Genomic DNA, 22,475 nt, shown 5'->3' on the forward strand with positions numbered 1-22,475 from the left:
CAGCAATTATTTATTGAGCTGTAAGCAAAGCCCTCTTTTTGGCTCTTGGAACTTACAAACTAAATGAAATTCTGGGCCTTATGAGCTTGTATTTTAGTAGGAAGATGGAGGAGCCTGGTAAGCTTCAGTCCATGGGGTTGCTGGGAGTCAGACACGACTGAGCAACTTCACTTTCACTTTCATGCTTTGGAGAAGGAAATGGCAACCCACTCCAGTGTTCTTGCCTGGAGAATCCCAGGGACGGGGGAGCCTGGTGGGCTGCTGTCTCTGGGGTCGCACAGAGTCAGACACGACTGAAGTGACTTAGCCGCAGCAGCATGTATGTGTTTATAAGTATGTACTAGTGTATATACACTCATACATATCCCTAGACCATCAGGGAGTGATATAATTGCTATGAAAAAATATTACCCAGGCCATGGGGAGGAGGGGCTGGGGTGGGAGTGGTAATGGCTCCTTTGAAACGCATGGTCAGGGCTCCACGAGCTCAGAATCCAGATGCATGGAAATATTGTCATCTTCCCTCTCTTGTTTTAACAGTTAAATTTCAGGGGGAAAGCAAGAAAATTACATAAATAAATTCCTTTTGAATCATTTTTTATCATATGAGGGAAAGGAGCAGTTTCAAGAGTTTCATTAAGAATAACTATTCAGTGCGTTATTGACAGGTTGGTATTTTCTTTTTTTTTTTTTTTTATGAAATAGCCACATCGGACAAAAGCATATTCATTAAGGATTTGTAAGGCATAAACAAGAGAGGGAAGACGCATCTGTGCACACCCGGGTTGAGGGTGGAGCACGGCCAGCACCGCTCAGTCCCGTGTGTCCTCCCAGCCACGTCGGCCTCCCCAGCCCAGCTCCATGGTTTGCACTTTTTATATGGATGAAATAGTACTGTGACTTGCTTCTTTCATTCAGCGTTTCTGTGAAACTCATCTGTTTTAAACCCTACAGAGATAGTTTGCTAATTATGACGAATATAGAGAACCTCATCTTCTGGGCATGCTGTAATTTTTTCCTGTCCTCTGTCACTAGGCGTTGGGGTTCTTCTCGTTCTTTGCCTTTTAAACTAACGACGCTACAAGTGCTTTAGTACGTGTGTCCAGGTGGCCGGAGGGATGGGCGGAGTCCTGGAGAAAGGGGAGCTACACAGAATTCCCGCAAGAGTTGGTTGGAGAATGCTGTTGTATGTGAGCAGTGCCGTTCGGTGTGGGGGGAACCACACGAGATTGGCGTGGGGCCACTGGGAACCGAGATGGAACGATTCCAAGGAGAGTCGACAGCACTGGAAACGGAAGTACATGGGAGAGTTAAGGGGGGGAAGTTCCTGTTTATTGATTTTCAGTAAAAAATGATCAACTGTTCAGCATATAAATAATAAGTTTGGTGTTTTATAATATAGAAGTAAATAACAAAAGGTTGGACTAGGGAAATGGAAATATTCTGCTATCAGTTCTTAGATTATGGTGAGCAAGTATCGTATTAATTGAAAGAAGGGTTTTATAAATTAAAGAAGCATATTACAAATCCTACAATGCTACTAAAAAATAAAACCAAAATGAGTAGTTCATAGGTCAGTATAGAAGGTAAAATAGCTAATTTTTAAAGTAATCTAAAAGAAGGCAGAAAAAACAGGGAAAGGAGAACAGAAAACAGCTGGGACCAATAGCAAGTTGGTACTAGATAGACTCAAGTCCAGACAGAGTGACCAGGTACTTTAAATGGAAATGGTGCTAAGGTTCAAATAAAAAGGCATAGATAAACAGGCTGGATTAAAAAAAAACAGACTCATTATATATTTTCTACAGTAAACATAATTTCAAAGGACAGAGTTCTGTGCAAAAATTAAGAAAAACAAAAGCATACATGTTAGAAATAAGTACACTGTCTGTTTTCAGTTTATATAATCATTTATGTGGGCTTCCTTGGTGGCTCAGTAGTTAAGAACCTGCCTGCCAATCCAGGAGACGTGGGTTCAGTTCCTGGGTCAGGAAGATACCCTGGAGAAGGAAATGGCAATCCACTTCAGTCTTCTTGCCTAGGAAATTCAATGGACAGAGGAGCCTGGTGGGCTACAGTCCATAAGGTCACAAAACACAATTTATCGACTAAACAACAGCAGTCATGTACATAGAATATCTCATAGAATTTTGAATATCTATTAAAATTAACAAGTAAATCTAACAAGATTGAGGATATAGTTTTTTATATAAGAATTAATTGATTTTTATGTAATAAAATTAAATTTAAAACACTTGAGTTTTCAAGTAGTATCCAAAGTATATTTAAGATTAGCTTTAGTAAAAAGAATGCAGACCTCTCCACTGGACAATATAACGCATGATTGAGAGAAATTAAAGAGGACCTAAGGAAACTGACTCAGTGGACAGGAATTAGAGCAAATTTGAGCAAACTCCAGGAGTAGTGGAGAACAGAGGAGCCTGGTGGAACACAGTCCATGGGGTTGCAAAGAGTCGAACACGACTTAGTGACTGAACAACAACTGCAAAGTCATGCACAGACCTTGGTCGTTGGAGAAGCCAGTATTGCCAAGAGGTTAGTTCTCTGTGAACTGTTCTCTGAGTTGAGTCCCATGAGTCCTTTAAGTTCCCAGCTGATTCTAAATTTATATGAAAATGCAAAGAGGCTGGAATATCTAAAGCAGCCATGAAAAAGAATAAAATTGTAGGACTTACATTACCTGATTTCAAGACTTAAAGACAGATCATCTGTAGTCAAGACGCCGTGGCACCGGCTTAAGCCTCAGTACTTAGAGCAACAGAACGTACTCGAGATCCACACTTGTACAGCCATTGCATCCTTGAGAAAGACTCCAAACAGATGGATAGGGACAGTAAATCCTTTCAACAAATAGTGCTTGAACAACTGGGCCTCTCTCACACACACACACTCACGCGAAGTTGCCGTGACCCCTAGTTCACACCGCACATGAAAATTAATTTGAGATGTATCGTGTACGTAGCATAAAACGGAAACTCTGAAGCTTTTATTTAGAAGAAAACACGGAGAACATCTTCATGTTACTAAAAAATGTTCACAATCCTGAAATACAAATTCATGATAGAAAATAACAATGAAATAGACTTTATCAAAAGTAAAATACATCGTTAATTAAATGAATTGGGAAGTCTTGGAGTAAAAGAGAATACTTGCTACATGTATATTCTGTCAGTAGCCATGGGTTGAATGACTGAGGCAAGTGGTCTAATTACAGAGGACTTCATTTAATCAATTAATATTCCCCAGTCTGCCACTGATGTTGGAGGCTCGTGAGTCTGAGTGTCAAACAGGCAGTGTTCCTAGACCTGAAAGCCACTGTGTGATTTCCCCGCCTTCTCCTGAGTGTGGTGTTGGCCCAGCAGGCTGGGCAGCCTTTGCAGAGAGAGCTTCTCCAGCGCCAGGGAGCCCTTTGTCTGCGGGGTAGTCTTGGTGTGTGGCCGCAGACAGCCAGGGGCAGGGGACTCCGGTCGCTGCCTGCTGCTGTGGAACAGGACCCGGTTTGAAGTTGGCCATCATTCGTTGACCACTCTACAGAGTCTGAGTTATCAGCATTTTTTCACAGAAACATCTGGAAGAATTTGAGCCCCTGACAGTGTATGGGACTCAACCACTTTTTAAAGTTTTAAGTGGTAAGGTGCACACCTGATATTGCAAATTCAAGGTCAAACGTTTTTAATTTTGTCTCTGCTGGTGCAAGTGAAAAACTCTCCTTGCCTCACCCCTGCTTCATAAATGAAAAGACTCAGAATTCAGATGCTGAATTTGAAGGGGAGCAAAGTCATGTTTAAGGGGATCGTGGGACGTGGGAGAATATGTAGGGAGGTGCTTTCTATGACTGTAGACTTTGTTCCTGTGTTTAGAGTCCAGTTTCCCAGCCTGAGATAACTGGTGTTCACTTTGAGAATTTGGGAGATCGTGGCTGACTTTAGAATTGTTGTGATATGCCACCTTGTTACCATAGTCAGTTAACAAAGTCATACTGCAGGCATGGCTTTTGATCCGCCCAGGGCTCCCTGCTGAATTCTGCAATTCTGTGGTCCTGTCTGGAACACAGACATGGGATGGCTCTGCAGCATGTCCCTTGGTGGCCCTTGCCTCTGGTGCCCATGCTCTTGTTCTTGCCCCGGCTGAGCCAGGCTGGCCCCGAGGGGCCCACAGGATACGGCAGGAGTGATGGTGAGGCTCCCAAGGCTGGGAAGGGCGCTCTTGGGTCACTTCTTCTGAGGGAAGCCACCTGCTGTGGCATGAAGACACTCAGGCAGCCCTTTGGAGAGGTCATGTGGGGAGGACCTGAGGCCTCACACTTTGCAGAAAAACCCATGGTTGGGAGACGGGGTGGGGCGGGGGCGGGGGGGCTTATCCTGCTTTGGTCTCTCACCTGCTCAGAACAGGGGGACCATGTCCTCAGGCCTTTGTAAAGGGGCAAGAAGGACTGCCCTTTCAGGGAAGTATAAAGTGCTGGAGGACTGTAGCGTGACCTTATGGGCTTGCCGCCTGCCCATAGCAGCCCCTCTTGGCTCTCAGCCCTGGTCCCCGAAAGGAGAGGAAGGGACCAGGACCCCCTGGCTGGGCAGCAATGGTGAAGTCCTCTGCCTCCCTGCCCCCCAGGGGAACTTCCTGCATGTTCATGGAGGGGTGCCCTGGGAGGCCCTTCTCCCACCTTCCCTGCCGCCTGCCCGTCGAGGGCGCACAGTACCCCCTCCACCCACACCTGCCCGGCCTCGTCCTCATTTGAATAGGTGAGAAACCAAAGTCAGCTGCACAATTGGAGCTGGATTCCATCACTCAGAATTCAGTCACAACTTCTTTTGAATTCTTCAGCTGCCCTGCGGCAAAGGCTCAATGTTGATACTGAGATTAATCCCCAAAGAGCCCCTCATTTCTCAGCAGAGAAATTAAAGCTTGCCAGTTTTCCTTTCGCCTGTCCTTCTGACAGCTCTGTCAGTAATGATATGCCTTCTCCATGGCGTAATCCCTGTCCCACGGTAAAGAATAATTCATTAAGAAATTAAGGGCTTAGCTTCTTTCTGTTGGGTTGGTCATCAAAAGTTAGCTAAAATTATTTAACAGACCTCAGGGCTGTTTTAGACAAGCTCAAGAAGCCACATGGGTGGGGATCTTTCAGACTCACCGCCCCACACCCCTGCTTTAGATTTGCTGATGTTCCCAGTCACATGACACCAACTGGAGCCTCTCACGCTGGGCCCAGGGTGGTGGGGCTGTGCCCCAGTTCAGGAAGACGCTCCCTTTTAGACTTGCAGGAGCTGCAAGGTATCTGTTGATGCAGCTGGATGCTATGGAGGGCTAGCAGGAGGCTTCGAAAGCTTCTGAAGGAATGCACGGTTGTTGTGGAGCTGGGTTGGAGAGGGGTGGGATACAGTGTACCTACGCTGACGTGGTTTTATAGACCGGTGGGGCGTGTAGCCTGAAATGGTGGGGATCTGAAATTCACTAGCAGTTGGTCCCTTTAATGCAGCTGGACTGAAACCACGAAAAGAAGGCGAGGTTCGAGGGAGGCCTCTCATCGCCACCGTGGGCGCACAGGGACACCCGCGTTGGAAAGCGCTGTGTCATCTTAAATCTGATCACCCACCTCTCTGTTGTTGGGATGACAAGGTTGTGCCCGGGGGGAGCCCTGGCTCCCATGGGCCAGGCTGGTTCAGGCGACGAACTGAGGAAGTCTAGAGTATTTCTGAGGGGAACATGAGAAAGAAAGGCCCTGAGATGGGCGTGGGGAGAGGCAGCACGCTGGGAAAGGAGGTGCTCGGGGCTGGGGGTCGAAGGGAAAGTAGGACCAGAGGCTCAGGCTTGATGGCCACGCCTTTTTCACAGGGACCCTCAGCAACACGTCAGCCCCTTCCCTCCCTCTCCCTTCTTCCTTTTTTTTTTTTTAACAGCCTTTCTATGTATTTCCTATAGTGCTCAGAAACTGCTAACACCTGTTCAAAAGTCAGTTATCCAGGTTTGAGCTGAATGACAATTACTTGAATGGTAAAGGGTGTTAATGTATAATTATTCACATTCATACCAGGACATTCACAGTTTAATCATTTCTCTGTAGGCTTCCTTAAGTTTGAGCTTTAAGTCTTAGGCATAATTCTTTTGTTAAATAAGTTTCGGGAGCTCTAATTATTGGGAAGGTGAATACAAATACAATACGGCCAGGTGCAGCCGCGAGGCTGTTGAGCCCACCTCACCTGCGCCGGCCTCGCCAGGTGAGAACGCCGTCTCCCCGCAGCGGGTGAGGCTGAGGCTCGTTTCTGAGGGCTGATACAGGCCAATCCGCCTGCGAGATGAGCTCAGAGACTGTGTTCTGGTGCGCTCCGGGCCAGCGAGCCCTGCTCCTCTGGCCAGGCGTGGACAGGGAGGGGCCGCCCTAACCCTTTATGGAGGTCGTCTGTCCTCTGGACCCCTCTGTCCTCCTCGGAACTCCTGAGGACCCCAGAGAGCTTTGGATTATCAGCATTTATGTACATTAACCATGTTGAAAATTAAACCTGAGAGTTTTTTAGTGTATTAATTTATTCTAAAGTAATAATAATAAATTCACTGCATATTATCAAAAATGATATATTCACGTGAAAATAACTCTATTTTCCAAAACCAAAACACACAGAAGAGCGGCACTGCTCTGCACTTCTGCCAGTCGCTTTAATCTTGCCTTAATGGAAGACAGGTGGATTCTCATAGCTGCTCCTGCATTTAATCTGTTTATCACACATCATGTCGCTTATGGGAAACTTCTATGTACTTGTGGGAGAATGAAAATTTAAAAGGCAAATAGCACCTCAGTGTTACTATGAAAATAGTGTTCACCTCACAGTCCCCCTAACTGGGTCTCTGGGACCCCGAAGCTCCCCAGACTGGACTGTGAGCACCACTGTTCTAAAAGTAAAAACTGTTTATTGTTCCAGAAAGTTGCCCATTGACTCTATGCATGCGTGCTCAGTCGCTTCAGTCGTGTCCGACTCTTTGCGACCCCGTGGACTGTAGCCCGCCAGGCTCCTCTGTCCATGGGCTTCTCCAGGCAAGGATACTGGAGTGGGCTGCCATGCCCTCCTGCAGGGGATCTTCCCAACCCAGGGACTGAACCCGTGTCTCTTACGGCTCCTGCATTGGCAGGAGGTTCTTTACCACTTGTGCCACCTGGGACGCCCCTGTTGTCTCTCTAAGGCATCATAAAATTTGTGTTGTGTTCCTGGTTTTTTTTTCTGTGTTCCTGGTGTGGCAGAGGGGCTGTGCTCCCTCCAGGTGAGCCAGGCTCCTTTTCCCTTGAGCACCGGCAGACCACAGGCTCTGACTGCCTTTGCGCACGGTTTCAGTAGGCCCGCCCTTAGCTGGACAGTTACTCCAGGCTCACCCACAGGACAGAATCTCCCTCCACGCCTGTAATCTGGGCTCCCAGCAGTGCTTGGGACTGCAGAGTCCCGTGCCCCATTCGCTCACCTGGAAAAGGGAGCCCCAGGTCAGGTGCTTGCAGGAGGAGTAAGTGAAGGGCAAGGAGAGCACATCAACTGCCTGCCCCAGTTTCCCACTGGGGGTCACTTCCATCTGAAGCACCCCCACTCCTTCCAGGAGACATATGCCCACTCTTGAAGACCAGACCCTCAGCAGCTGTGCTCCAGCATTTCCCTCCTGTCTCCCTGCTCGTGTTGCTGCCCACCATCCAACGCAACAGTTTTCTGCAGCCTGTGTTTGTCATGTTAGAGAGAAAGGCTGGCTTTGGGCTGTCCCCCACGGCCACCACGAGGCAGCCCTCTTCACAAGCCGGGAACATCCCTTGGGTTTTCCATATGGAGTGTCTCCCCGTCCTGACCAGTCCAGCCCAGAGATACTGGTTGGCAGAGGTGTATCTTTGTCCCTGGCACTGTGTCCCTCCAGACCCCACTCCCAGTTCCACAGCAGACTGTCACAGGCTTCACGGTGTGTGCCGTCCCCCAGCAGAACACTCACACACCCCCTACCCCCGTGCACCAGGCTGACACTCTCAAGTAGGTGTATTTAGTTCATGTAGTCTGACTTGGTTAGGCGTGTGCTGAAATGAAAATACCATGTTGATTCCTGAACCTTTGAGGTGACCTATAAGCTTTTTTATTCTTTGTTTTTTTCTCTGCTGCTCATAGTGTTGTAGAGGTCATAGCTGACATAACTGAATCAGTTCAGTTCAGTCCAGTCGCTCAGTCGTGTCCGACTCTTTGCAACCCCATGAACCGCAGCATGCCAGGCCTCCCTGTCCATCACCAGCTGCCGAAGTCCACCCAAACCAGTGTCCATCGAGTCAGTGATGCCATCCAACCATCTCATGCTCTGTCGTCCCCTTCTCCTGCCCTCAGTCTTTCCCAGCATCAAGGTCTTTCAAATGAGTCAGCTCTTCGCATCAGGTGGCCAAAATATTGGAGTTGAAGCTTCAGCATCAGTCCTTCTAATGAATATTCAGGACTGATTTCCTTTAGGATGGACTGCTTGTATCCCCTTGCAGTCCAAGGGACTCTCAAGAGTCTTCTCCAACACCACAGTTCAAAAGCATCAATTCTTCGGTGCTCAGCTTTCTTTACAGTCCCAACTCTCAATCCATACATGACTACTGAAAATAACTGAAATAAATGCAGTTATTTTCCCTTAAGCAGTGTTATATTTCATTTGAAATGAAATATACATGTATTACAGCACATGGAAGGCAAGAGAGTATTTACAAGTTATCCAGTCCTGATGTCAGAAGCAGCTGTGGCTGATAGAGGTGAGGCTAGTGCTCTGGAGGGCCAGCATCAGGGGACTCCTTCATGTTTGTAAGATACAGAGGCCCCTAGGTGTGTGCGGCCCTGGCCGAGCCCAGTTAGCAGCCGGGTGACCTGCTCTGGTCCCTCCAAAGGCCCTCGGCTGGGCTGCTGACGCTCTGCCTGCAGGGAGTGGTGCCAGGCCCCCTCGTGCCCTCGCTGTGCTGGACACTGACCGTTTCCCTGTGGGAAGGCTGGGGCGAAGGCTGCTGCAGCAGCAGCTGTTCATCTTGAGCGTGTCTGAGAGCTGGTGGGGCCACAGTGCTCCTCTGCCCGGCTATTCTCATCCTCATCCATGCCCGAGTCCAGCCGCTCGCTCTCGGCCGGGGGCTGTGCCTGCCTCTGGCAGCTGCTCTGTCACCCTAGTCGGGCTTGGCAGCTTGAGGTTGCTCTCGGGGTCAACGGTGCTGCTTGTTTCCCGCCAGCACTAGCCACCCTCAGGCGGACTCAGGGGAGACCAGGCCTACTCCTCCATTCGTCCCGTGGACGCTCACTGGATGCCTCCTCTGGGTCAGCCCCAGAGCTCTCTGTTGAGGTGCGGACCCCTCAGGCAGCCCTTGCTCTGAGCTGTGTTGAGTGGAGGGCCCACCATGATGACTGTATTATTAATGTTGAGGGCGAACTTGTAGAGGAGAAAGACTTGGCAGAGAATGTGACCTAGACTCCAGTTTAAGTAGATATCTTGACCTTTGAGGAGAAAACTCTTCTTTGGTAAAAGAAAAGGCGTGTAGAAAATGTGTTTCCTTCGATCTTGTCTTTTCAGAAATGTGGTAAAACTGAATTTTGTGGTTTACAGTGCTATGGATTTTAATACATGTGTGGATTTCTGTAGCTACCATCATAAGCAGGACACACGAGTTCCATCGCCCTAAACGCCCCGCTGCTGCCCGTTTGCAGTCACAGCTGCCTCCCCGATGTTCGGCAGGCTCCGCTCTGTGCTGTCACCACGGCTCGCGGCACTGAGAACGTCATAGAAGTGGGCTCCGACGGCATTTATCTTTTGAGCCTGGTTTCTGTGACTAGTTTAATACCTCTGAGATTCATCCAAATTGTTGTATGTATCTGTAGTTTATTCCTCTTAATTGCTGTATTCCACAGTATAGGTGTTACCTTCATGTGTTGTTATAGCCATTCTAATAGATGTGGAACGCTATCTCATCCTGATTTTAATTTGCATTTCTCTAACAGTTATGTTGAACATCTTTTCATGTGCTTATTTACCAAACTATATCCTCCTCTGATGAACTGTCAATTCAAGTCTTTTGCCCATCTTTTTAAATTAGGTTGTTTGTTTTCTTACTGTTGAATTTAAATATTTTTGTATATATGCTGAATATAAGTCCTTTATTGGATATATTTCCAAATATTTTCTCCCAGGCTCCAACCTGTCTTGTATCTGTTAACACTGACTTTTACAGACCAGTTTTGTTTTGTTTTGTTTTCATTTGATGAAGTCCAGTTTACTTTTTAATTTATGGATTGTGGTTTTGATGAAACATCTGAGAACTGTTTGCCTAACTTTGGGTCACAAAGGTTTTCTCCTCTACTCTAAAATTTTCTTTTTTAGTTGAAAGTTTTATTTAAATAAATGATTTATTTTAAATTAATTTTTTAAAGGTATGAGATTTAGGTCAGAGTTCAGTGTTTTGCATCTAGATATCAAGTTTTCCATCACCACTTTTTGAAAGTAATATCCTTTTTCCATTGAAATGCTTTTGCAACTTTGTCATAAACCATTTGGATATTGTATGTTAGTCTCCTTTGAAAGTCTCTGTGTTTATCCCTTTATAAATTTCACATTATCTTGATCTATAACAGCATAATAGTACGTCTTAAAACCTGCTGGTGTGATTTCTCAGCCTTTTTTTCCTTTTGTCTTTTTCAAATGTTTTGACTGTTCAAGTTCCTTTGCCTTTCCACGTAAGTTTTAGAATCATCTTGTCTGTATCTTCAAAAAATACCCCTGGGATTTTGACTGGAATGGAAATAAATCAATGGTTCAGTTTTTGGAGAATTGAAAGCTTTGTAATATTGAGACTTCTATCCATGAACATGGTATGTCTCTCAAATTATTTAGGTTTTCTTTTATAATATTATCAATATATCAGCATTTTGTAGTTTTCAGCATAAAGATCTTGTATACAGTTAGATTTAGATCTAAGTGTTTCAGTTTGGTTGGAGCTGTTACCAGTAACAGAACTGTGACTGCCTCTTGTGTTGACCTTGTACCTGGCGACCCTGCTGTATTCGCCTGTTAGTTCAAAGCTGGTTTTGTTGTTGACATGTTTGTTTGTTTTGATAGTTTCTTAAGTGTTTTCCCATGAACAAATCATATTGCCTATAAATGGGAACAGTTTTCTTTCCTTCCAAAATGTATTTATTTTCTTGTCTTGTTGTAACGGCTAAAGCTCCCACTGTGGTGTTGAGCAGGAGCGGACGTCCTGCTGCTTCTCAATCTTGAGGGCAAACCATTCATCTTCTCACAGGCAAGCACGGTAGGAACTTCAGGCTTTTGTCATTATCTTTATCGGGTTGTTCCAGGGTGGCTGGGAGCTGTCGTCATGAATGTATGTTGAAACTTCTTAAATTTTTTTCCTACCATGATTAATATTAATCATTATGTCTTTTTCTTCATTAGGCTGTTAATATGGTGGCTCATATTAGTTCATTTTAAGTAGACTTTATTTTTTAGAACAGTTTTAGATTTACCAAAAAAAAAAAAAAACCACAATAATAATAATTGAGTTAGTACAGAGAGTCCACATCTATTGTACCCACATCTATTTTGCCCTATAATTGACCTCTTGTATTACTGATACACTTGTTAATACAATGAACCAGTGTCGATATCTTACTTAACTAAAGTTCATATTTTATGCAGATTGCCTTAGGTTTAACCTAATGTCCTTCTGTTTCAGGAACCAATTTAGGATACCGTATTAGATTTGGTCATTACATCTCCTTAGATTTCTCTTAGCTTTGACATTTTCTCAAGATTTTCCTTGTCTAAGATGACCTTTGCAGTTTTCTAGAGTACTTGTCAGAAATTTTGTAGAATGTCATATTAGAATTTATATGATGCTTTTCTCATCATAGACTGGAGCTATGGAGTTAGAGGAGGAAAACCACAGAGGTAAACTGCCATTTTCATGAAATCATGTCAAGGGTCCATACTATCATCATGATTTAACACTGTTGAGGTTGGCATTGACCTCTACCAATATTTTTTTTTTATGTTTTTTTTTTCTTTTTTCTTTTTTTTTTTTTTTTGACCTCTACCAATATTAAGGTAGAGTGAAAGTCACTCAGTCGTGTCCGACTCTTTGCAACACCATGCACTTAGTCCATGGAATTCTCCAGGCCAGAATACTGGAGTGGGTAGCCTTTCCCTTCTCCAGGGGATCTTCCCAACCCAGAGATCGAACCCACCCACGTCTTCTAAACATTAGTTCATACTCAAATCTACATAGATTTCTAATCCATTATTACCTGGATCATCCTAGCCGCCTCCCCTTGCTTATCTGTACGCTCCTCTTCCATCAGTGAGAAACTGGCTCCCATCTTCTGCCATCCATCTCCTTAGTTATTTGAGCCCAGTATACTGTATCGCAGTATTGGGGTTTTTATCCTGTACTTCCTTGGGAAGCAGCCCTGTCAGCCAGAGTACAGTGTACAGTGCAGTTCCTTTTGCCTTAGTCTTATAGACTCCACTTTTTTCCAAAGTTGCTTGGGTCACTGTTTTTCCTCCCACACACTTCAGTGGAGTTGTGCATACATTTATAATATGGTTAGATTCTCCTTACCACCTGCACTCTGTCCTGGGATCCTCCAGTCTCTTAAATATTTTGTTGCTGTTAATTTGTATACATTTCATGTATGTCCCTATGTATACATTCCTTTTACAAAATGTCCAGAATGTCGCCTCGTTGGAGTCATACAGCATGTAGCCTTTTCAAAAAATTTTTTTTCACTTAGCAGTGTACCTTTAATATTCCTTCATGTCTTTTTGTGACTTGAAAGGTCAGTATTTACATGACTGCATAATACTCCACTGTATGGATGTTCCCTAGTTTGTTTATAAAAGGGCATCCTGGTTGCTTCCAGCTTTCGGCAGTAGGTAAATAAAGCTGCTGTAAACATCCATGTGCGGGTTTTTGTGTGGACATAAGTTTTCCAGTCTGTTGAGTATAAATACCTAGGAATGCAGTCACTCATTCATGTGGTAAGCTCCTATTTAGCTTTATAAGTAAGAAATTAGCAAACTTTCTTCCAGAATAGTTGTTCTGCTTTGCATTTCCATCAGCAGTGACTGAATATCCCTCATCCTCACCAGCAGTCAGTACTGTTGAGGTTTTTTTGTTTGGTTGGTTGGTTTTTAGCCATTCTAATAGTATCTAATTGTATCTTATTATTTTAACCTGTAACTCCCTAATGACAAATGATGTTCAACATCTTTTCAGATGCTTATTTGTCACCTGTATATCTTTTTTGGTGAGGAGGTGTCTGTTAAATTCTTGTGCTTAATTGCTCAGTCTTGTCCAACTCTTTGCAACCCCATGAACTATATATATAGCTCGCCAGGCTCCTCTGTCCATGGGATTCTCCAGGCAAGAATCCGGGAGTGGGTTGCCCTGCCCTCCACCAGGGGGTCTTCCCAAGACAGAAGACCCCCTCCCTGGCGCCACTCATGCGAGGCCCAAGTTAAACCCTTATCCACTTTATAATTGGGTCATTTTCGTGTTGAGCTTCTAAGAAGTCTTTGTGTATTCTGTATACAAGTCCTTTATCAAATATATCTTGCAAATTTTTCTTTCAGCTTGTTCCTTTTCTGTAAGGTATCTTAACAGCATTTTTCACAGAGCAAAAACTACTTATGATAAAGTTCAGCTTACCCACTTTTTCCCTTTCATGGAGGTTTTCATAGTTTCGCCTCTTCGATTTAGGCCTGTGGCCCACTTTGAGTCAGCTTCTGTAGAAGATACAGGGTCTGTCTAGATTCATATTTTGCGTGTGGCTGCCCAGTTCAAGCACCGGTTTTTGGAAGGATTATCCTTCTTCCATGGACTTGCCTTTGTTCTTCTAATTCTGTTCCATTGATATATGTATTTTTTTCACCAATACATCCTATCTTGATTAATGTAGCTTTATAAGAGATTAATTTTTTCAAATATTGAATCAGCCCTCCATTCCTAGGACAAACTCCACTGAATTTTAATATCTTGTTTATGATATATTTCTCGATTTGATTTGCAAGTACCTGTTGAGAATTTTTGCATATGTGTCCATGAGAGATTGTGATCTGTGCCTTTCAGCTTCTTTGATTTTGGTATTTGGATAATTACAGTCTCATAAAATGCCTTAGGAATTGTTCCCTTCTCTATTATTCTGAAAAAATTATGCTGAATTGATCTATTCTTTTAAATGTTTGATAGAATTTTCTGGTGAAATTATCTGGCCCTATGATTTCAGAAGATTTTAAACTATGAATTCAGTGTCTGTGAGGTCAGTAGTAACATCCCCTCTTTAACTTCTTGTGTTGATAGGGGTTTTTAATGAGTCTTGCTAGAAATGTATCAGTTACCTTCTCAGAGAGCCCGGCTTTGGCATCATGTGTTTCACTCTGTCACTTTCTGTTTTCAGTTTCACTGGTTTCTGTCGTCACCTTCATTATTCCTTTCCTTCTTCTTTCGGATTATTTTTGTTTTCTTTTTCTGGTTTCTTAAATTGGAAGCTTATTATTGTTATGGGCTGCCCTGGTGGCTCAGATGGTAGAGAATCCGCCTGCAGTGCAGGAGACCCAGGTTCAGTCCCTGGGTCGAGAAGCCCCTGGAGGAGGGCATGGCCGCCCACTCCAGTGCTCTTGCCTGGAGAATCCCACGGACGGAGGAGCCTGGTCGGACCATAGGGTCGCAGAGCTGGACATGACTGATCAACTCAACTCATTATTGTTGTGTTTTATACTGTCATTAATTTGAGACCTTTTTTCTAAAATATGCATTTAATACTATAAATATCCCTCTAAATATTGCTTTAGCTGTGTCCCATAGTCTGTGATGTGTGTATTTTCCGTTTCATTCAGCTCAGTTTTGTTTTCTTTTCCTTAGGATTTCTTCTATGGCTCATAGATTATTTAGAAATAGCTTATTTACTCTTCAAATATTTGGAGATTTTCCTTTTCACTTTTCCATTATGATCAGAGAAAATCATTTGTCTGATTTCAGCTGTTTTAAATGTGTTAATGTTTGTTTTGTGACCCAGGATGCGCTACATCTTGACTAGTGCTCCATGTGTATTTCCAAAGAACTCTGTTACTGAGCGTTCTATAGAGTTAAGACAAGTTGGTTGACGGTGTTTTTTTTTTTTCCCGCATCCTTGATTTTCTGTCAGATATTTCTGTCAGTTACAAGAGAGGAGTAGTGAAGTCTTCAAGCATAATTGTGGAGTTAACTAATTATCGTTTCATTTTCGTCAGCTTTTGCTTCATGCATTTGAACCCTGTTGTTAAGGTACATAAACGCTTAGGGTTGGTATGTCAGACACTTATTTCACTTTATTGCTATCTAGTTTCTTACATTTTATTATTTTATTATCACATAATATTATCTGTTTTCTGTCTTTTCCCTCTGTTTTCATTTTTCGTTCCCCTTTCTCTCCTTCCTTTGGAATAGTTCAGCATTTTTTAGTTCGCCATCTCTTTTTCACTGTATCATCTCTTACCAGTTTTCTGGTGGTTGCTTCAGGGACTATAATACCTCACACGCATCACTGTCGCAGTCTAGCTGGAGTCGGCGTCTCACCACCTCAGCGTGGAGCGTAGAAGCCCCACCGCCACGGAGCCCTCTCAGCTCCGCTGACGGTTCTCACCTGCACACACTGCCGTCTTCTCTGTTGACGTCATGGTCTTCTTTCAGTCGTTAAACGCATTTTGAGGAACTCGACAGAAGGAGGATCTGTGGTGTTTAGCCAAATAGTCTCCACTTCTCTGGTTCTGCTTTTATTCCTGATGCTCCACACTTCCCTGTGGTATTGTTTTGCTTCTTACTTGAAGGGCTTCCTGTAGCTTTTTAGGTCTGTTGGCAGTGCCTTATCTCTAGGTTTTTTTGATCTAAAAATGTCTTTATTTTAACTTCACCCTTGAAGGATTTTTTTTTTCAAAACGAGATATAGAATTCTGAGTTGATGGTTCTTTTCTCTCAGCACTTTAAAAACTGCCATTTTGCTTCCTTCTGATCTCTGCAGTTTCTGTAAGAATTCTACAGTCATTCAAACATTGTTTTCCCACAAATAATACGCCATTTTTCCTTGTTTTCCAGATTTCTATCTTCATCCTTAGATTTCAGCAGCTTCATCTTGATGGGTTTGGGAGTGGATTTCTTTGGGATTGTCCCTTTGCACATGGCTGAGCTTCTTTTAAATCTATGGTTGTGTATCTTTTGCTAAATCTGGGCAATTTTTAGCTGTTATTTCTTTGAATTTTTTCTCCACCCCACGCTTTGCTTTCTCTCCTTCTGGCACTCCAGTAACACGCGTGTGAGGCCTTCTGGCTTTTCCAGCGCGTCCCCCAGGCTGCTTTGGATACTGTCGTTCGCTTTTGGCGTTCTTTCCTGCCTCTCGGGTTGGCCATTTATGCTGACTCGTCTTCAGGCTGGGCGACTCTGCGTCGGGCGTCTCCAGTCTGCCTAGAAGCCCATGCCGTGCAGTTCTTCCTTTTTGCATATTGTATGTTTCAGTTCTACATTCTCTGATTTTTCTTCGTAATTTTCATTTTTTTAGAAACTCTATTTTCTCTTGCTCCAAGGGTGTTCTCCCTTCACACAGCGTTCTTACCACAGATCCTGTACAGCTGTCCTCAGCTGCGGTTTCTCAGGTTGTCGCATGTAGTTTGGGTGTCGCACAGTTTTGTTAATTACACCTCACAAAGCTTGGCGGGGCAGAGGTTGTCAGGAGAGTCTGACTTCCATGTCTTCTTGGCCATTACAGTTGATGATTTTCTTTTCCCAGGAAGGCTGAGGATTTCCTGACTCTTCATATGCTGAATGTTCTGGACCTGGTAACCTGCTCATTTTGAATAGATGTTCTGAGGCCCTGAGTCTCATGTGAGTCCTGTGGGTAACGCCGATGTTCGTGTTGACGAGACCCTTGACCTGGCTGGATGCAGCCCCTGAGTCCTGGCCAGGCTCCTGTGGCTGCGCTCTCGGTGTCTGCGCCCTGCAGCCTCCGCCGTCTCCTCAGGGCTGCCCCCGGGACCACAGCAGGGGCTCAGCCTTCCCTCCGTTCTCAGTCTTGCGTTTCGCATTGGATCCACCCGCACAGCTCCAGGTCTGGTGTGGTTTCCCAGTCCCTCTTCCTCCACAGCCTCCCTGGTCCTCTCCCACACACTCCTGCAACCGCACAGGCCTCTGGGGCCGGGCAGCAGGAGAGATGGAGAACACAGGGGCCCAGCCACCTTTGGGCCCACAGCCCTTCCCCTCAGAAAGGGTGTTTCTCCTCAGAGCTCTCAGCACCTGCCGCCCCCACCATTGCCACCCCCAGCACACACTGCAGGGTTGCCTGGGGCCCAAAGAGTTCAAGACAGTAGCCCTGGGGGGGCTTCCCCCTCTCAAGGCAGCGAGGGCTCCTGGGCTCCGTCTGAACTGACGCCACCTCCAGGGTCCAGGCCGCAGTCCGTCCTGGGTGCGTGCAAAGTCCCGTCAGTCTTGTCTGACTGTGTGACCCCCCCCCACCGGACTATAGCCCACCAGGCTCCTCTATCCATGGGATTCTCCAGGCAAGAAGAGTGGGCTGCCGTTTCCTCCTTCAGGGCATCTTGTCCACCCGGGGATTGAACCTGCATCTCTGGAGTCTCCTGCGTTGGCAGGCAGGTTCTGTACCACTAGTGCCACCTGGGACGCCCACAGCCAGTCCTGGCTGGGGATTTCTGAATTAGAAGTGGTAAGCAGGCACCTTATCACAGCGCATCTTCCAGTTCTTCTTCCCCAGCCTTTCCTCCCCATGGCCCTGCGCTCTGTGCCCTGGCTTCAGGGAGGCACTCAGTAGCGTGTGCTCACCCATCCCTTTGCTCTCATGGCCTCCCTCCTGGGCTCCTTCCTGGGAAGGTCGTCTGGCTGCTTTGATACTGAGACAGCATCAGGTCACGTTAGCCGATATGCTCTTGAAGAGCATGTGGTGTGAGAACTGTGCTGGATTCGCCTGATCAGAACCTGGTGCTCACTCCAGGGTGTTATGGGCTCCCTCTGTGCCAGAGGCCAGAGAAGGCCAGGCCTGGAGAGCCCTTGGAAAGTCGTAAACCTGGCAGGCGGCCATGACCCAGGCGTGGACACCAGGTTCGGTGCTATGGCAGGGCATCCCACAGGCATGCAGTGTTGTCAGCAGCCTGACCCACGAAGTCCTATCCAGCAGCCCAGGAAGAGAGAGGGTTTAGAAAACAGTCTTCACCAGGTTTAGGTGGTTATAGTGGGCGGGTCTGAATAGCCACCCAGGCTGAAATGGAAATGACCAGGTCCTTAGGATAAGGGAGAGCTAAGAAGCAGTCTCGACCCCACCTGAATTCCAGAGCAGGCTGGAGAGGGCAAGGGAGAGGAGCACCCGGAGTGTGGCCTGTGGAGGCCGCGGCCTGCCCCCCGTGGGGACCTCCACAGGAGAGAAAGGCGGTGGTTCAGTGGTTGCTGCTGCTGCTGGTCAGTCTCCAGGTTGTGTCCAGCTCTTTGCGACCCCATGGACTACAGCACGCCAGGCTTCCCTGTCCCTCCCCGCCTCCCAGAGTTTGCCCAAGTTCATGTCCATTGTGTCGGTGATGCCATCCACCCATCTCATCCTCTGTCATCTTGTTCTCCTCCTGCCTTCACACTTTCCCAGCATCAGGGGCTTCTCCAGTGAGTCAGTTCTTCGTGTCAGGTGGACAAAGTGTTGGAGCTTCAGCATCAGTCCTTAGGGCCACCTGAAGTAATGGTCCCACCGCTAAAGATTTATATGGTCACCTCACCAAGACTCTTGAGTCCCTTGGACTGCACGGAGATCCAACCAGTCCATCCTAAAGGAGATCAGTCCTGGGTGTTCATTGGAAGGACTGATGTTGAAGCTGAAACTCCAGTACTTTGGCCACCTGATGCGAAGAGCTGACTCATTGGAAAGACCCTGATGTTGGGAAAGATTGAGGGCAGGAGAAGGGAATGACAGAGGATGAGATGGCTGGATGGTATCACTGACTCAACAGACATGAGTTTGGGTGAACTCCGGGAGTTGGTGGTGGACAGGGAGGCCTGCGGTTCATGGGGTCACAAAGAGTCACACACGACTGAGCGACTGAACTGAACACCTTCAAGAGAATGTGTTTTCCACCTTATGTTCATTTTTATGAGCTGATTTTTTACTACATTTCAGAATGATATTCAGCAGCTCGCAGTTGCCCCTCCTTTTTGGAGAAGTGGGGCTCAAGTCTGATTTTTGCACAGGTCCAGAGCAAAGGCATTGACTCTGAGAGCTGCTTAAGACTAATTAATGCATTTGCTCCCTACGGGGTGGATTGAGTTCCAGGTAACAAAAATGATGTGCTTGATTGCAAAATACTGCATTTTTTTCAGCTGTTTGTCCTAAGATATCGCCGGGCATGTACAAGATGAGAAATGGTTGCCTGTGAAAAATTGATGACAAAGCCAAAAATGTTTGATAAACTCCGTGCTCACACATGGGCTTGTAATTGTTTCATTATACGATGCTTCTGCCCTTGGAAGGAGAGGCGCTCTGTGACTTGGCGGTAACCTGTCAGAGCAGCGCTGGGGCTGGTACTCCATGAGGGCGGAGGAGCGGACATGGCTCCTCGGAGCTGCTGTCTCCAGTCCCCTGCGCACGCACCCCTCACTGTCCCTGCCGGTTCAGTAGGTCCCAGGCTGCTCTCGGGACAGCCTGGGCAGCACCCTCTCCCCGGGCCAGAGCAGGGAAGCTGGAGCCGGCAGCTCTGCTCTCGGAGGAAGGCTGGGATCTGGCCTTGGCGTCTTGCGGTATTGACTCGGGCTGCTTTTATTGTGTCTTTTTCAAGACAGCTGTCCCTGAAACCTCTTTTTCTCCAAGATACCACCAAGCTGCCCTGCTTTTCTTTTTCCTTCCTTTTCTTTTTAAGTTAGGCACAACAGTGGTGACGATAATAATGATGAACAGTTTGGTTTCAAAATGCTTTCTAAAGAAATCACAGTAAACAAAGTCTGTTTGCCTAAGGAAACCCTCGCAGCAATCAGCTAGTCACACAACCGCATGTGCTAATGAACCCAAAGCTGTTAATGTGGTTTCTTCAGTTAAATTGATTCATGAATTTTGAAGAGAACATTATCTAATGAATTTTCTTTGAATAGAAAGCAATTAAAAGGACAAATCAGTCTGATTAACCCCAAAGTCACCCTCCTGCCACAAATGGTGTAGAGTTTGAAATTATATCATAAAAAACTAGAGCACATTCGCTATCTTTCTGCCCTCTGCTAATCCATGTAAATTAATGAACAACAAAGTCAATTTCTTTGCTGACCCTTTTCTAGTATCACCTGGATTATGCTGATGTTTAATTTGCTTAATGTTATAATAAAGACTAAACAGATTTTTTTTCCCAGTGAAGTGATTATCATTCCCTTCAGTTAAGAAGTGATTTTTATTATTTAACACGCGTGTAAGGGTGTGTTTCCTTTAAGAACCAAATCGCACTTGGCCAGCTTGGCGTGAAGTGTAATTAGTGCTGTTCTGGACCCAGGAACTGCCCGTGGAATCCTTCCCTTTGTTGCTGTGTCGGGCGCTCCTGCCCTCGCCTTGGGGGAGGTGGCGGGGCGGGGGGTTGCTGGGCAGCTCCCTGTCCCATGCTCGCGGACACGCGTCTTTTGGGGAGAGATGAGAGGCCTCGACTGAGACGGCCCGGCCCATGCCCAGCTCCTCTGCAGCACCCTGCACACCCGGAAGCACGCTCGGCCTGCAGCAGAGGGAGAGGCTGTCCTGTGTCCTCTTCTTCACCCCTGCAGCAGCTTGATGTGGCTGCTCATTAAAACGGGGATAAGGCTGTTTTATCTTTGCAGCTCTGCTCCTTACGGATGCCTGGAGCCAAGGTCACCACCAGCCTCGTGGACCGCGGTGTATGGCATCCTAAGCCTGCTCGCGCTCGGGTGTGGACGGCTAAGCTAGCACCAGGCCGTGATCCAGCCCACGGCCTCCTTTTCCTTCTGCGTCCCAGCTGGAGTCAGGACTGAACAAGCAGTACAAAGCTTCCAAAGTTGGTGTGCACGCAGGGCCTTCTGTGCTTGTGAAGTGAGCTGTGTGCGATCCACACCCGCGCGGGCCCCAGGAGAGCGTGCTGCAGGCCCACGTGGAGCTCCGGGGAGGTGGGAGGGCGGGCCGTCTGTGCTGCCCGCTGGCGGGGCCTGCGGAGGTGCCGGCCTGCCCTCGGCTCGCCTCCCGCGCGTCCTCTCGTCGGTGACGTGGTGACAGGACCCCGTGCGGAGCTGGGTTTTAATTAAGTCACACCTCTGTGTACGCTGTTGCGTTTTCTCTTTCAGGGCTGGCAGCTGTTTGTATCTTAGCTGTTGGAGCCGTTTGTCCCAATAACGTCATTTGCTTTCTCCCTTTCAGAGTCCTTCACCAGACAGGTGTTATGGAAGCTGCTGACGCTTGTGAAATTCGGAGAAACGGTTTCTTACCAGCAATTAGCAGCCCTGGCGGGCAACCCCAGAGCAGCGCGGGCCGTGGGAGGAGCCATGAGGAGCAACCCTGTGAGTGTGTGGCTGCGGGGGTCAGCCCAGCCGCAGTCAGCAGGGCACTGGGGCACCGCGCTCAGGGTCTGAGGGTCCTTTGATTCAGGCGAGTGTCAGAGGCAACCTGGGCTGTTGGGGAGGAGAGGAGGTGTTCATGTCGGGGCCTCTGGAAGGGGGCCGTCCAGTCTCGGAAGGCTGTGGCAGGGGCCTGGCCAAGGCCACACTCACCTGAGGACCCTGCAGGGGATGGGAAGGGCACCCCGTCCACACAGCAGCTCGGCCTCTGGGAGCCCTCACACTACCGCACTGGGCCCTGGAACGTCCCCGGTGTCATTGGTCTGCGGTGCCCAGCAGACCCGGGCGCCGTTGCCCCAGGACGCTCTCTCCAGACCCGGGTGCTGTCAGTCAGGGATGGCCTCTCCAGACCCGGGCGCCATCACCCTAGGAGGGTCTCTGCAGACCTGGGCACCATCACCCCAGGACGGTCTCTCCCTGAAGCTGTAGGGACTCTGTAACATGGTGGGAGAGTGCCATCCAATAAGGAAAAGCCAACAGATGGTCACATCGTGGGGTGGGGAGTTACTCCATCAGATGGACCCAGTTCTTAAAACATCCCTGTGGCTTTGCTGTGTGTTTTCAATACGGTTTCTGTCCGTGCTCTCCGGGGAGAGGCGGGTTTGCCTGGCACGGCCCGCAGCCCCCTCCCCTCAGCTGGCAGCCCCCGGGGCAGGGCCAGTGTCTCAGGAGGGCGGCCACTCGGCCTTCCACACAGAATTGCACCACTGCTGGTGCAGGGGCGGCTCCTGTGGGTGTGCGTGGGCTGTTACAGTGCTTGTCTGCCTGGAGAAGAGTCTGCATCCACGTTAAACACCCCAGATTGTCGGGAGCAGCACGCGGCAGATGACAGCACCGCCGCCTCCCGGGTCGCGAGCTCCGCGTGGCAGAGGCGGGGGAGCGG

General features: G+C 47.2%; 1 protein-coding gene across 3 annotated transcripts in view; it reads left to right on the forward strand.

Moving 5' to 3' along the window:
* Positions 1-22,475, forward strand: part of MGMT (O-6-methylguanine-DNA methyltransferase) — a 280,205-nt gene that overhangs the window by 252,318 nt on the left and 5,412 nt on the right. For all 3 annotated transcript variants that reach the window (XM_019953148.2, XM_019953149.2, XM_070781104.1), the window contains one exon: positions 21,396-21,535. In XM_019953148.2, coding sequence (XP_019808707.1) covers positions 21,396-21,535 — 140 coding nt within the window. The remainder of the gene's footprint in view (positions 1-21,395; positions 21,536-22,475) is intronic.

This window comes from Bos indicus, chromosome 26 (genome assembly GCF_029378745.1).
Source record: "Bos indicus isolate NIAB-ARS_2022 breed Sahiwal x Tharparkar chromosome 26, NIAB-ARS_B.indTharparkar_mat_pri_1.0, whole genome shotgun sequence".
Classification (NCBI taxonomy): Eukaryota; Metazoa; Chordata; class Mammalia; order Artiodactyla; family Bovidae; genus Bos; species Bos indicus.